At 39.9% G+C, this 16,895-nt stretch overlaps 1 protein-coding gene across 4 annotated transcripts in view; it reads right to left on the bottom strand.

The window, feature by feature from the left end:
• The window catches only part of PARD3B (par-3 family cell polarity regulator beta), a 1,140,922-nt gene that overhangs the window by 466,417 nt on the left and 657,610 nt on the right, over positions 1 to 16,895 (bottom strand). For all 4 annotated transcript variants that reach the window (XM_068967371.1, XM_068967374.1, XM_068967373.1 and 1 more), the window contains one exon: positions 1,597 to 1,767. In XM_068967371.1, the coding sequence (XP_068823472.1) occupies positions 1,597 to 1,767 (171 nt within the window). The remainder of the gene's footprint in view (positions 1 to 1,596; positions 1,768 to 16,895) is intronic.

Raw genomic sequence — 16,895 nt, 5'->3', positions numbered from 1 at the left:
GATCTTCCTGACCCAGGGATCGAACCTGGGCCTCCTGCATTGCAGGCAGATTTTTTTTACCATCTGAGTCACCAGGGAAGCCCAGCTTTCTACTGCTACTACTACTAAGTCACTTCAGTCGTGTCCGACTCTGTGTGACCCCATAGATGGCAGCCCACCAGGCCCCTCCATCCATGGGATTGTCCAAGCAAGAGCACCTAGGTGCTAGTAAATGAAGATATATGAAAGGATAAGACAGACAAGAATATCGCTATCTACAGGTCCTGAGCATTCAACTATGTATGTCTTTACATAGCCAGGAAATGACCCAGCTCAATCTTTTAACCACTATGAGTCCAAACTTTTAACCACTATGAGTCCCAACTACCTTCTATTCTTAATCTGAAAATCTTTCACAATTTTTAAGTTGAATTTATTATTAAAACTAAGTGTTTTAATAGGATTCTATTTTAACTTCTTGTATTAATATATCACACAAACATTATTTGTCCTTAGAGAATATATATGTGATTTTCTGATGTTTTTCTCAACTCTTAACTATTATCAACTTGTTTCTTATCTTTTCTTAAAATAATTTGTAAGAGAATTTAATAACTATTACCTGTATATTAGCAAAAATAATGTTTTAGGAATACTTTATGATAAATATAATTGATATAATATATAATTGTAAAATATAATATTATATAAATATAACTGTATGTAAGTGAAATACTTAGCAATATCAGCATTCAATAATACTTTGTTTATACTTCATGCATACATAAAAATATTTCTTACATTAAAAACTCCATAAATAATAGATTTAAATAAATAGATTTCAAAAATATTTAATTAAAGTATATGTAATAATATGAAACAAGAAGTTTGTTTCATAGATCAAATTTTAAATTAGTTAAGTTGCAGATCTGTATTTGTTGTTGTTTAGTGGCTAAGTTGTATCTGACTATTTTGAGACCCCATGGACTGCAGCCCACCAGGCTTCCCTGTTCATGGAACTTTCCTGACAAGAATACTGGAGTGGGTTGCCATGTTCTCCATGGGATCTTCCCAACCCAGGGACTGAACCCATTGCTCCTGCACTGGCAGGCAGATTCTTACCACTGAGCCACAAGGGAAGCCCCAGATTTGTATTACCCAAGCACACATTGTAGGGAAGAATATAGAGAGTTAATTGCATTATAATGATCTTCACAGTAAGCATGATAGACATCTTATTAGGAACCTAATAAGGTATGGACAATGCTAGCACATCATCCAAAAAGTATATAAGCATGTTATATGCTTTAATGATCCTAATATGAATAAAGTGTAATTCATAACGTCCAGAGCTCTAGGAATTTCTGAGGAAAAATTAGAAATTATGGACCTGTTATACTGGATAAATGACTTAATTTATATGTACATTTTTATACCTTCTAGTTACACCTAAAATATATAACCATCTATTTGCCACATAATCCCATCAGAGCACCTCTAGGTGCATATGTTTCTAATTTCAGAAACCAGTATGAGCTTAGCTACCATACTAGTGACGTGTGAGTTTCCTGGTGGCCATTTGGGCAGTTTGCACAGGGAAATAACAATCTGCATCACCTCCATTGGCCTCTCTGGCCTCCTCAGAATCACCAACTGGATCATCCCTCGGATGTTTCCTTCCATGGACATGGATCGTCGAAGTGTTTCCATAGCTTCGTGGTTGGACTTTCCCAGAAGAGATTCCCCATTAACCGCAATCAGCTGGTCATTCATCCGCAGACGGCCATCCTAGGGTGGAGGTAAGAAAAACAGTATTAAGCAGAGAAAAGCATGGTGATGACATGTGACTGTCAGGCAAAAGTTCAAGTTTAAAATAAAGAAAAAAATTCAGCTATTAGGGATGATTTATTTTCCACAGAAGAAAAAGGTTCTGGATTTTATCAAATAGTCACAAATATTAATAATGAATTGTGTGAAAGTGACCTTTAGAAATCTTAGAGTCCGGAACTACGATAACTTAGACACTTGTATAATATCTCTTACCTAAACCTTTGGCAAGTGTGCTAGGCTAACCTGATTTTGCCATTAGCTCTGGAAGCTACCACGTTACTGACTCAAGGAAAGAGGGTTTAGAAGCAAAAGACAGTGGCCATACTGCTTGCATTTTCAGGCACAGAGAGACACCACACTTAAATGTTGCATGCTTGGCAACAGTAATGGATCTCATAGCTAGCTCTATTGAATAGTGCTGTGAAAAGAAAATTGTCATGTTATTTTCTCTAATGCAACAAAAAGTTGCTAGTCTGCAAAAGAACGCAGAAGTGTGTAATGCAGGTCCAATCTGGTACTATGTTTTCTACAGGAAAGTCTTGACAAAGGGGACTGTCAAGCCTTTTGTGAGGAGTCTCTGGCTGATAAGCACTTTCACCCAGAACCTTCAGGAAGAAACAACACATACCACAGAGAACTGGGAACTCTGGCACGTGGATAAGCGGCCCAGATTCTAGTCTAAATCACCTCTCAGTTCAGTTCAGTCTCTCAGTCGTGTCCAACTCTTTGCAACCCCATGAATTGCACCACGCCAGGCCTCCCTGTCCATCACCATCTCCCGGAGTTCACTCAAACTCACGTCCATCGAGTCGGTGATGCCATCCAGCCATCTCATCCTCTGTCGTCCCCTCTTCCTCCTGCCCCCAATCCCTCCCAGCATCAGAGTCTTTTCCAGTGAGTCAACTCTTCTCATGAGGTGGCCAAAGTACTGGAGTTTCAGCTTTAGCATCATTCCTTCCAAAGAAATCCCAGGGCTGATCTCCTTTAGAATGGACTGGTTGGATCTCCTTGCAGTCCAAATCACCTCTAGGCACTAGTCATCTTCAGCTAGAAATGTCCCTGGAGTCGATGGTGGTAGCTACCACCATCTCTACCTATAAAATAAGTTCTGGGGATCACCATCTCTACCTACAAAATAACTTCTGGGGATCACAGTACACACTTCTCCCTCAACAGACAATCGGGAGAAAATATGCTTAAATACTGATAGTCTGATTAGGGACATGGGTTATACCTGTTTCTAGGGTAGGAAGTTCTTGCTGTGAGGCACAGATGCAATTTTAGGAATGTCATGATGCTGGTGCTGCTGCTAATACATTTAGCAGAAATAACAGTTAGTGAGCACGGTAGTTCTTCCATGAATTATCTATAGCTCTTATAGAACTCAAGAAGCTAGACAGATTAATGCTTTTGCTCACATTTTACAAATAAGGAAACTGAGGCAGGAAAGTGATGTTAGGTGCCGCAGGTCACAAAAGAGAGTCAGAGATAATCGACCTAAGTTCAGTTTTCATGAACCTTGGTTCTTCTTAGTTTCTGTGCTAGGGTTTCCTTGGCTCTTCATCTCTAGACTACAGTTGTACACTCTAAAACAGGTAGAGGGGAGTATTCAACTTTTTGCAGTTAGAAGTATCTGGGACCCAAGTTCAAAGGAACAGAATGAAATGTAAAATGAAAAAAGAACTTTCCTAAGAAATGAGAAAACCAGACATATAATGAACAATAGGACAGCCATACAGATTTGGGAGAGAAATCCTGTGGACAAGTTGATGAATTTTGACTAATGCAGCAGCAGTGGTCAGAGGAAGTTCCTCTGCTGACAGCTGGGGAAAGGGGGAGAGTGATGAGAGCTGTTCTGGGGCACGGATGCCCTCGTGGGGATGCACTGCCCATGCCTCCTGTTGCAGAGGGTGTCAGCCCATGGTGGTGGAGGCCATGCCCTCTCGAATTCGACAGGGGTAAAATCAAGCTGTAAAACTTGACTGCCCTGCCTCAACAGAGCCTAATGTCTTCTGCCTTCCTCTCGTTTTCCCACTCCACTTAATCTTTCCCATAATTTGGAGCAAATCTGGAAATGAGATTTACAGGAAAGGCCAAACACAAAAGAAATCGCTTCATTTCTGTTATCTAATGGTGAGAGAGGCACGTAAAGGATAAGATTAAGGCTACATGAAATGGGGTCAAATGGAAGCCACTTTAATGGCTGTGTACAAATGAAGTGAGACACTTTAGGAATTATGCTCTTCTATTGTGGCATTTAATGGAAGCAGGACTCCTGGGCTGGACCTTTCACAGGCAGTTGGGAGGGTCACTAAAAATGTTTTGGGGAGGACTGGAAACAGATGTGTGGTTTTTAAAGATGGGGAGGAAGCACAAAAGTTGGATCAGGATCCTAGCCCTGTGAACAGGAAATGAGGTCGAGTGCTGGACCTGTAGACGCTTAGTCTTGGCAGGACACCTCATCCTCTATGAGAGGAAGAAGAAAGATAAAGATTGAAACTTAATGGGCACTTGCAGAATTGAGGGAATGAAATCTGAGTGAGAGCCACCTGGTAACTTCCTGTAAACCTTCTCTGTGGAGTATGAGGCAAGGTCTGAGTGAAGAAGTAAATAAGAGATAAGGAGATAGAAAAAAAATGATTTTTATGTAGGATAATCTCTTACCAACAAGTATTAAGTACAGACTTCTATTTTTAGCTATATTCCGAGTCTCAAGCATACATAGCTACATTAAAGTAGACCGTGTTTGCTGTATGCAAGTCCAAACAATAAGGCAGGTCAGGTCAGCCCAGGGCAACTCTTTTTTTTTTTTTTTTAAGACATTCACATTCATTGCAAGCATCACTGCAGAGCTGCAGGTATGATAAAAAAATCCACATACTCTCCTTTTAAGGCTTAGCTGGCTCGTTGCTATTGGTTTTTGCTTTCCCTTTATAAGATAAATGATGGGTAAATTCATTAATGGTGGTGCCAGTAAGCACCACATTGTCCTAACATTGAGAAGATAATCTTAGAATTAAGAACTGGAAGGGTCCTTAGAGATTATCTTGTCCAAATGCTTCCGTTTATAGATAATGTGATGTACACAGAGGATAAGAAACCATTTACTGAATTCCTCTTCTAAAGAGAAGGTACTTCCACATAGATTCGAACTTGCTCAGCTAGTTAAGGTCAGAGCTGGATTAAATAGTCCAAGTCCTGACTTCTCAGCATTCCCTATTCACTACCCATTCTGTGTTCTAATAGATGACAATGACTAGTCCCTCAAGGGGTCATGCTTCAAGAAAAAAGACTTTCAAATCCAGAGAGAACCATATGACACCAGATGTCTCCTACACACACACACACACACACACACACACACACACACACACACACACACACACTGTATCCATGTCTAGTCTTCATTTAAAATGAAGTCAATTTAGTTAAGAGCTCATTACTCAAACTCAGCAAAGATCACAACTGCGTATGACTGTTCTGCTCTGTGGGACTTCCCCGGTGGCTTGGTGGTAAAGAATCTGCCTGCCAATGCAGGAGATGTGGGTTCAGTTCCTGAATTGGGAAAATCTCCTGGAGAAGGAACTGGCAATCCACTCCAGTATTCTTGCCTGGGAAATCCCATGGACAGAGGAGCCTGGCAGGCAACAGTCTATGGGGTCACGAAAGAGTTAGGCACCACTTAGAGACTAAACAACAACAGTGACAATTCCACTTTGCAACAGTTTTTTACCAAGAAAGGTAGCTTTTTATGGTTTTATTTTTTTCTTTCAGTATTATGTTTAAGTATGTACTTCAGCAGGAGAATAGTGACTCTCCTCAACTGATTTTACATGAGTGATTTCAACTATCCAGGTATGTTACCCAGTAATTCTAGGATATTTATCTTATCCTAATCTAGATCACTCTTTCATTCGTTGAAGGAAAAACCAATGCCCTTTCTGCTATGGACTGAATGTGTTTTCCTCAAATTCATATGTTGAAATCCTAACCCCTAACATGAAGATATTAGGGGGCATTTGGAAGGTAATTAGCGCCCTTATAAAAGAGTCCTGAGACAGATGTCCTGTCCTCTCTGCCATATGGGTTACAGCAAGAAAAAGACAGCTGACTATTAAGCACCTCTCACCAGATGGATTCTGCAGCATCTTGATCTTGAACTTCAGACTCAAGAACTATGAGGGATAAACTGCTGCCATTTAAAAGCTACCCAAGTTATGGAATTTTCTTTAAGCAGCCTGAACACAGACACTTTTCTTTCTACTTTTTTGACCATCAGACCCCTAACCAAAAGACCACAATTACATCTCTTACTTTTTGCAACCCCTGGAATCAACTCTTATCTATCCTTAAGCTAGGAGGAAGTAAAGAAAGTTCCCAAAGAGGAAGAAAAAGAGAAAAGAGAACAGAATAAAAATAGACAAAAACTTCCTCTGGGCACATTAGGACAAATAAAAACTGGTATAAGATTTAGGTCTTCTCCATGTCCTGGGGTGATTTCAAGTCTCATCAGCCCTAACCAGGTTCCAGTGTGGTCATATGGATGCGAGAGTTGGACTGTGAAGAAAGCTGAGCACCAAAGAATTGATGCTTTTGAACTGTGGTGTTGGAGAAGACTCTTGAGAGTCCCTTGGACTGCAAGGAGATCCAACCAGTCCATTCTAATGATCAGCCCTGGGTGTTCTTTGGAAGGAATGATGCTGAAGCTGAAACTCCAATACTTTGGCCACCTCATGCAAAGAGCTGACTCATGGGAAAAGACCCTGATGCTGGGAGGGATTGGGGGCAGGAGGAGAAGGGTCTGATAGAGGATGAGATGGCTGGATGGCATCACTGACTTGACAGACGTGAGTTTGAGTGAACTCCAGGAGATGGTGATGGACAGGGAGGCCTAGCATGCTGCGATTCATGGGGTTGCAACGAGTCGGATGCGACTGAGCGACTGAACTGAATGCAGGGGGAGGGAGACCGGACTGGGAGACAAGATGTTTGAGTGTTATATCCCCTTTCTGTGCTGCTGCTGCTGCTGCTAAGTCGCTTCAGTTGCATCCGACTCCATGCAGTCCCATAGACAGCAGCCCACCAGGCTCCCCCATCCCTGGGATTCTCCAGGCAAGAACACTGAAGTGGGTTGCCATGTCCTTCTCCAATGCATGGAAGTGAAAAGTCAAAGTGAAGTCGCTCAGTCGCGTCCAACTCTTAGCTGCTGCTGCTGCTAAGTTGCTTCAGTCACGTCTGACTTGACTCAGCTACGCTGTGCTAAATTGCTTCAAGTCATGTCCGACTCATAGCGACCCTATCAACTATAGCCTCCCAGGCTCCTCTGTCCATGGGATTCTCCAGGCAAGAGTACTGGAGTGGACTGCCATTTCCTACTCCAGGGATCTTCCCGACACGGTTTTGAACCTGTGTCTCTTATGTCTCCTGTATTAGCACGCAGGTCTTTACACTAGCGCCGCCTAGGAAGTCCCTATCTCTTTTTATTGAACACCTGATACAGGGCAGTCCTTGTGCAGATATCTTGCATATGTTCTCATTTCTCAAAACAAACCTGTGATACAAGCACCACACTCCACTTAGAGATATAATAATGGAGGCTCAGGGAAACTAAGTGACTGTTAAAGAATACTGTCACTGCCAGGCCTACCTGTCTGAGTCAGATACATTTCCATTGTGCTATGTTGCTTGGTCAGTAGGTGTCCAATATGCTACTGGAGATCAGTGGAGAAATAACTCCAGAAAGAAAGAAAGGATAGAGCCAAAGCAAAAACAATACCCAGCTGTGGATGTGACCGGTGATAGAAATAAAGTATGAGATGGCTGGATGGCATCACTGACTCGATGGACCTGAGTCTGAGTGAACTCCGGGAGTTGGTATGGACAGGGAGGCCTGGCGTGCTGCAATTCATGGGTTGGACACGACTGAGCGACTGAACTGAACTGAACTGAACTGAATTGATGTTGCTTCTAGAGATGATTAAAGGTACTACAGTGATTGGGAAAGCCCGATAGCTTCCCTGGTGGCTCAGAGGGTAAAGCATCTGCCTGCAATGCTGGAGACCCAGGTTTGATCCCTGGGTCAGGAAGAGCCCCTGGAGGAGGAAATGGCAACCCACTCCAGTACTCTTGCCTGGAAAATGCCACGGACGGAGGAGCCTGGTGCAGGTTACAGTCCATGGGTTGCAAACAATCGGATATGACTGAGCGACTTCACTTTCACTTTCTTTCACTACAGTGATTAATGAATATAATTATTTAATGAGTTACTCCTTTGTGCAGTTCTTTTGCTAAACCCTTTGTCTGTATGCACTAGACAATTTAATACTTATAACTGGCCTGTACACTGGGGACTATAGGTCCCCTTTTAGAAAAGAAGAAACCAAGGATCAGGAGAGTTCAGTGCATTGTTACAAGTCATATGACCAGAAGCAAATTTGAACTAGGTCTGGGTTACTCTGAAGTCCATATTTTCAACCACTTTGCTAGTGATTCTTGACCTTTCTGGGCTCTTCTTAGACTCCTTTGAGAATCCCATAAAAGCAAAAGGATTGTCAACTCTTAAAAATAAATATTTACATGATGGTTCCTCCACAGCTGTACATCTGGACCAGACACTTCTTTGTAATAGAGAGCACTTATGTACTTTCAGGATGTTGCATGTGCCCGCTGAAGCACATCCGTGATTTCTGGTGGGCCAGTGGCCTTGTAGTTTAGTCCATGCTCTGCCTCCGCTATGATTAGCAGTGACAGTGCAAGCCTTAATCCACCTCTTGGGGCCAATATTTTGTAGGTTCCTTGACCTCGAAAGTTCTGATGAACACAGAGGGAAGAGAAGAAAGCCATGGCACAGAATGAGCCTCTGAAAAACATGAGTCAAGCATGAAGGAGTAGGCTGGCTAACCCAAGGGCAGCTGGCTGGGGCCCAAGGCCAGTCTACACTAGGCCAGGGTGTTCAGAGGATTAATCATGAGCAGATGTTGACTCCTTCCTCTGCCTGATTCTAAAAGGGTCCTTGGTGAAGCCTTCAGGGACATCAACACTCAGGGCCCAAATCCCAAACCCTGACTTCAGGCTACACAGCAGTATTTTCTTGGAGTAGACTGGGACTCCAGGCAAGATGGCACCTGACTGAGGGAAAGGGCTGTCCTGAACAAATATTTCCCAAGATCCTAAAATCACTCCATCTGCTTACTGTATTTTTTGGAAAAAAATCCAACCTAGAAAGAGCCTTGTATTCCAGACTGAAATAATTTAATTTCACTTTCAAACAATAACAATGAAAGGAAAAGAATAAATCAAGATTTTAAAGTATAGTTTTTAAAGTAAAGAAAAGCAATACAGTTGGTAAGACCAGAAGCATGTCAATTCTTGTCTTGAAGGGCACCTATGTACATTAGTCAATGTTTTACTTCACCTGTCCTAACACAATTTCAACCAATACAAATGGCACCAGTCTTCAAAAATAAGAGCTCTATTTTCCAGATGCAATACATTGCACTCTGGTGTACACACTATGGTGATGCGGCCCAAACTTTTCCTTTGCTCCAAAATGCCCTTTGCATTTCTGCTCACCGGTTCTATATCAATCCTTCAAAATAAGGCTCAGCAACTGCCTTCCATTTTCTTCCCTTCAGGCAGAATTGCTCCATCTCAACACCTATGATTACCTTTATATTTGTCTACCATTTGTTGTTGCTCAGTTCCTCAATTGTGTCCAACTCTCTGTGATTCCATGGACTGCAGCTTGCCAGTTTTCCCTGTCTTCCACCATTTCCCAAAGTTGCTCAAATTCATGTCCATTGAGTTGGTGATGCCATCAAACCATCTCATCCTCTATCACCCTCTTTACCTCCTGACTTCAATCTTTCCCAGCATCAGGGTCTTTTCCAATGAGTTGGCTCTTTGCATCAGGTAGCCAAAGTGTATTGGAGCCTTAGCTTCAGCATCAGTCCTTCCAATGAATATTCAGGGTTGATTTCCTTTAGGACTGACTGGTTTGATCTCCTATCAGTCCAAGGAACCCTTAAGAGTCTTGTCCAAGTTTGAATGCTCCAAGTCTTCAGTGCTCAGCCTTCTTTTTGGTCCAACTCTCACTTCCATACATGACTACAGGACAAACCATAGTTTTAACTATATGGACCTTAGACGGTAATGTCTCTGCTTTTTAGTACGCTGTCTAGTTTTGTCATAGCTTTTTTCGCAAGGAGCCAGTGTATTTTAATTGCATGGCTGCAGTCACCATCTGCAGTGATTTTGGAGCCCAAGAAAATAAAGTCCGTCACTGTTTCCATTGTTCCCCTATCTATTTGCCATGAAGTAACAGGACCAGATGCCATGATCTTCGTATTTTGAATGTTGAGTTTTAAGCCATCTTTTTCACTCTCCTCTCACCTTCATCAAGAGGCTCTTTAGTTCCTCTAAGCTTTCTGGCATAGGGTGGTATCATCTGCATATCTGAGGTTATTGATATTTCTTCCAGCAATCTTGATTCCAGCTTGTGATTCATCCAGCCTTGCATTTCACATGAGGTACTCTGCATATAAGTTAAATAAGCAGGGTGACAATATACAGACTTGAATTACTTCTTTCCTGATTTTGAACCAGTCTGTTATTCCATGTCTGGTTCTAACTGTTGCTTCTTGACCTGCATACAGGTTTCTCTGGAGGCAGGTAAGGTGGTCTGGTATTTCTATCTTTTGAAGCATTTTACACAGTTTGTGGTAATTCACACAGTCACAAGCTTTGGTGTAGTCAATGAGGCAGAAGTAGATGTTGTTCTGAAATTCTCTTGCTTTTTCTATGATCTAATGGATATTGGCAATTTGATCTCTGGCTTTTCTGCCTTTGCTAAATCCAGCTTGTACATCTGGAAGTTCTTTGTTCAAGAACTACTGAAGCCTGCCTTGGAAGATTTTGAGCATTACCTTGCTAGCAATTGAAATGAGTGTAATTGTGCAGTAGTTTGAACATTCTTTGATGGAAGGTCTACCATAGTCCTTACCGTATTTGAGTTTTTTATGTGTTTATTATGCTACCAGATTCCTGTAATATGGAATGAGTCTTTTTGTTTCCTGTATCCATTCTATTACATATTGAATAACTTATGGTAGCTCTAGATGTTGTAGAAATCCTTGCTAAATGGAATCACTAGAAACATCTTTCATCAGGTGCTTTGACCTGGTTTAAGTTTCATCTCCAATGGACAAATTAAAAAATATACGAACTGTAATTATGAGCTATTCCTGAGGCCAGGCTGCCTTGGATATACCGGCACATGCTCAGAGAAACTTTATAATTCTAAAAGTGAAGCTTGATTACTGTCTGTGTACTGGCTCTGCTGCGGCTGCTGCCAAGTCGCTTCAGTCGTGTCCGACTTTGTGCGACCCCATAGAAGGCAGCCCACCAGGCTCCACCATCCCTGGGATTCTCCAGGCAAGAATACTGGAGTGGGTTGCCATTTCCTTCTCCAATGCATGAAAGTAAAAAGCAAAAGTGAAGTCACTCAGTTGTGTCCAACTCTTAGCGATCCCATGGACCGCAGCCTACCAGGCTCCTCCATCCATGGATTTTCCAGGCAAGAGTACTGGAGTGGGGCGCCATTCCCTTCTCTGGTGTACTGGCTCAGTATCCTCTTATTCAGCTATTGCAAAATTTTAAGTTTATCTAATTCAGTTATTATCTTAAGAGTCTCACTCCATTTTATGTAGCAAATGAGTGAAGTTCCAGCAATGTACCATTTATTCATCATCTGTGTCATGTGAGACTTCTTTTTCTAATTAAAGATAACTGAAGAGTACTTTTAGAACCTCAGAACATACATAATCAACCATTTTGATATAATGTATTACAATTCTTTTCTTTTAAAGACCTACTGGAAACATATGGGATATAAATAAACATATTGCAATTTACAGCTTTCACTGTAATCATGAGTGAATTTTACAGTTTCCTTAGCAAGAAGTTTCAGAAGCACTGACTGAAGAGTCATCACCAGCATCCCTTGGTCTACTTTGCAGCAACAGCAATCTGTGCTTGTTTTACATATTTTCTGTTTCTTGTCCTTTCAGCTTCTTCTCTATCCCTTCCCATCTCCTTCCTGATTTTCTGTTTTCAGTTTAGTTTGGCCTAGAAAACTGGATAATAGAAGCTCATTAAGGTGCATGGGTTGTATGCATCAAGAAGATTCTGCATGAATGCCTAACTAGATTAGAATCTCAGAAGCCTTTTCAACTTAACGAAAGGATTTTATTTATTCACTTGAAGAAGAAGAAGAAGAAAGCTCTGTTCTTGCTTGTGCTAAGATTGCTAAAAATCTGGCTTCTTAAAGAAATGGACCCAGAGCAGAATGCTTAGACCAAAACTCTGACCACATTATGAACTCAATATCTCTTATAAATACCCACAATATAGGTGAATATAGGTTTTCAGGTAAAAGATACTATTTTCAGAGTCAAAGAAACATGATCATGTTATACCAACTTTTGTAGATAATAATTTTATTTTTGATTAGGTCTAAAAACATATATTTTTAAGCCTCTGAAGACAATAATAGAATTAAAAGTATACATCAAAAAGACTTAGAGTTCTAAAAGTTTATCCAGCATGATACAAATGTATTTGCATTTCCATAAATAAAATAAAATGATAAAACTTAGCAAGAAAAACAATGAACGATATTGCTATTATGAAAATTTTTAAGTAATGTTATATCTCTATAAAATAGTTACTACTGCAGAAAACCCATACGTGATAAGCCTGAGTATATTAATTAACATGTATTAACATTTTGGGCATTTTTTTCCTAAAAAAGGAAATGTATTTAAAATATATGGCATAACATAGTTGATAATTCTTTTTTGTTTGTTTAAATTACTTGTTTTAATTTTTAAAGCAGAGTTCTTATAGTGATGGTGAATTTTTCCAGGCAGAATTCCTGCTTTTAGTTGTTTACAGAATATCACATTTTTGTGGTGAGTATGAAATATTAGAGTTTGGCTTCTAACAGTTGAGGATTTGCAAGGAAGCTGTTTATACCCAGATTGTATGGTGTTTTTGGTAAGAGGTAAAAACGTGGAAGACATGGTGATCTTAACAGTTCTCTTCCAGTAGAAAACACTATCAATTTTAAGAAAAATGGATAGCTGAAGAAATCATTTAACATTCGTGTTCCTTAAAATGCTGTCCTTTTTAATCTTCCTTTGAATTCATTAATTATAGATACACCACATGATTTATAGATACAAGCAGAAATGGAGGTGGAAATTACTTCTGCTAGGAACCCCTACCGGACTCCTTTTAAGTAGGTTAGATACTATTCAACCAACATTCCCCATTACAAAGAGACATGGATATTCAGGATCAAACATTGTATTCCCATAAATTCTAGAACTATGCATATTATCTCCCCAAAATTCATAATTAGGTCATTTTAGAATAGAGGGATTGCTTGTATTAGTTAAATTTTTTAACCTATTATGAAATGGTATAGATCTTGCAATTCTGCATCAGGCAACCTCTGCAGAGGTTGTATTCCAGATTTCCTAACCACACAAGAATCAAATTACTTAAATTATGTCTATTTCATATTCTGAGTGCATGCATTTGCAATTAGCTATGTCAGGCATTTTTCTTTCATTTAATTTCATCATCATCAAGTAGTATTTATTAAGCACAAACCTGGCTAATTAATTTTCTAGAGAATAACAGGTATTCTTAAATTTGTTCTCTTTAAGAGCCCTTAAATAATCTACCTGATATATGACATTTTTCCCTTAGCAAAAGCTGCCTTTAAATTTTAATTTTTGTATTTATGGTTTCAAAATTTCAATAGAACACATTATACTTCCAAAGTGAGTATATTCAAATAAAAAGAAATCTTTCATAATTAGTATTGCTAGAACAGACTGTATGGAATTTTTATTCTTTCTAATAAAGGATTTTAATATTCTACATGAATTTTTAAAAATATCACCATTCTAGTTATATATTTTCTAAAAGTAATTCATTTTTATGATAGAAATAGAAGAAAACTAAGCAGATTTAGTATAGCCTAACTTAATAGACTTAAAAATGCATTTTCTCTAAAAAAACTCAGTTAACAGAGTATATCAAAAGCAAAGGAAAAGAAAACTCATCTCTGAATTCAAAATATTTAGCAAATGAGGGTGAATGTATGTGAGGTCTTCAAACTGATTATACAGACTTTATATGTGCTTCTTTGGAAAAAGGAAAAGCTCATTTTTATGTAGATTTTGGGAGAGTCTTTTTCTCAAGTTATTAATTTTTCTAACTGTACAAAGATAATATTTTGTTTCATTTACCAGTAATAATAACACCATATTCAAATTCCAGTCATAAGAATGAAATTTTAGAAAAGCATCTTCATGAAATCCTAATTACATTCCACTCACAGTTCTCAGTTCATGAGATGTATGTATACTATATATGTATGTATGTATGTATAAATGTATGTTTATATAAAACATACAACATGCAAAGTTGTATCTAGTATATATTTGGCTCTGGAAGCAATTATACTACACTTCAGGGGCAAATGCCCAGGAAGAATGACAGAAACTAAAATTAAATTTCAAATATTTAAGGCATGTTACTGGTGGCTCAGATGGTAAAAAATTTGCCTGCAATGCAGGTGACCTGGCTTTTATCCCTGGGTCGGAAAGATCCCTTATAGAAGGGAATGGCTACCCACTTCAGTATTCTTGCCTTGAAAATTCCATGGATAGACCCTTTCACTTTTCACATTCATGCATTGGAGAAGGAAATGGCAGCCCACTCGTGTTCTTGCCTGGAGAATCACAAGGACGGGGGAGCCTGTGGGCTGCCGTCTATGGGGTCACACAGGGTCGGACACGACTGAAGTGACTTAGCAGCAGCAGAGGAACTTGGTGGGCCATAGTCCATGGGGTCACAAAAGAGTCAGACACGACTGAGCGCCTAATATTTTCACTTTCACTGTTTAAGCAGTTCAGTAGCAACACTCTAAGCTGTGTTTGGCTGCTATGCTCAGTGGTCACTTTGGCTATACTTTGAAAAGTATAGCTCAAAAGGATGCTTCCGAGGGGTCTACAAGTGACTCCACAGACTACATCTCTTAGAAATGACACAAATGAGAGATGGAATGGTAGAAAGCAAAAGCCAGAGGGTAAAAAGAAAGAGGCTCTTGTATATGCATGGCTGAGCCCCTTTGCAGGTCACCTGATACTGTCACAACATTGTTAACCAGCTATTGTGCTGCGTACTAAGTCACTTCAGTCGTGTTTGACTCTGTGACCCCCTATGGACTGTAGCCCACCATGCTCCTCTGTCCATGGGATTCTCTAGGCAAGAACACTGGAGTGGGTTGTCATGCCCTTCTCCAGGGGTTCTTCCCTAACCAGGGATTGAACCCATGTCTCTTATGCTCCTGCATTAGCAGGTGGGTTCTTTACAACTAGAGCCATCTAGGATAAAACAAAAAGTTAAGGGAAAAAAAGAAGGTCCTTAATTATAGTCACAGTTATCCAGGGGTTTTACATCTGGTTAGAAGTAGCCTATCTTTGTTTCTTACACCAACGGAAATCCCTAGGAGAATTTAGCATAGAGAAGCCACAGGAAGAATTTTGTCATACTTTTCAAAGTAGTTTCGTTTCCACCTTCCCTAAAGGGGAAAACACCTTGAGAGCCAATTAGTGGCAGGAAGGGCCAGGAGAAAAAGAGTGTGCTCTAGTGGAAAGATTCTTTCGTTGATTTCACCTAAAAAACTTTGGGCCAGATGCTAAAGTAGATGTTCCCCATACTAATCTCCTCTTTGCCCCAGGGACAGAGCGGTCTGATACACGTGTATCTTCTGAACAGAGGTGGGAACAAAGTCTCCAAGACCTAATCCTGAATCACAGAACAGGTGGCAATTTTCTGAGGAGCAACAGTGGATTATTGGAACAGCAGAAGGAGAACCGAAATATACTTTCCTCTTTCCTGGTTAATCAGATTTCTTGTGAGCAAAGCTTTAGGCCTCTACCCTCTGCACTGAAGAAAGTAAACAGGACAAATGGATACTAAACATTCACAATAAGGCTAAATTCATGATGGATGACTCTTACTATTTAAGATCAGCTATAAATATGCTGTCCAGTAGTTTTTAATGGTGTGATTGTCTGACTCAGCAGACCAGTGTCAGGAAAGAAATTTACATAAATGGAAATTGAAATCTTCCTGCGAGAAACAGGCCTGTTAGAAATTGCTTAGGTAAGGAGATGCTCACTTACACAAACATGGATATACATATTAAACCTGCTCTCCAATATCTGCTTGAGCTGAAGTTATTGCCCATAAAAAAGCTAAGATGTTTGCTTTTAATTTCCAAATATTCATTTCAGTTTCAATTTTACTTGGAATAAATTCTGTAAATAGAGCTGCCATAAGGAATAAGAATAATGCCGAACTGGTATCCACAAACATGACCAAGACTCATTCTTAAATACAGCACATGTTTAGATGGCCTGGCTAAGGATGATACACGTGATATAAGACAAGTCCAGGACAACAGCCCCTGATCTCTGGAAATATGAACAGATGAGATCAAAGAGCCTTCATCACAGGACAGCAAAGCACAGACTCTGAAGTCGGATTGCCCAGGTTCACACGCTGCTTTAAGTGATTTCTGGCCTTGTGAACAAAGGAGAGGCACTAACCATTGAAAACTGTAATTTTTGACAAGATGGTACAATAACAATGCAGTATGGATGTGCAGAATAAATTTAGGGAATCCACCTAAAATACTTATTATATGGTCCAACAGATATTAAGCATAAAACAGAATGAATGTTGGTTGATAAGATTACTGTAACTATTATTATCATTTTCATTCTGCTCCATAAAGAAGGCTGACGGCTGAAAAACTGATGCTTTCCAACTGTACTGCTGGACAAGAATCCTTAAAGGTTCCCTTGGACAGCAAAGAGATCAAATCAGTCAATCCAAAAGGGAATCTACCCTGAATATTCACTGGAAGGACTGATGCTGAAGCTGCAATGCTTTAGCCACCTGATGTGAAGAGCTGACTCATTGGGAAAGACCCTGATGTTGGG

The sequence above is a fragment of the Capricornis sumatraensis genome, chromosome 3, assembly GCF_032405125.1.
Source record: "Capricornis sumatraensis isolate serow.1 chromosome 3, serow.2, whole genome shotgun sequence".
Taxonomy (NCBI): Eukaryota; Metazoa; Chordata; class Mammalia; order Artiodactyla; family Bovidae; genus Capricornis; species Capricornis sumatraensis.
The sequence above is the reverse complement of the archived record's forward strand: the minus strand, read 5'-3'. Positions and strand labels throughout refer to the sequence as shown.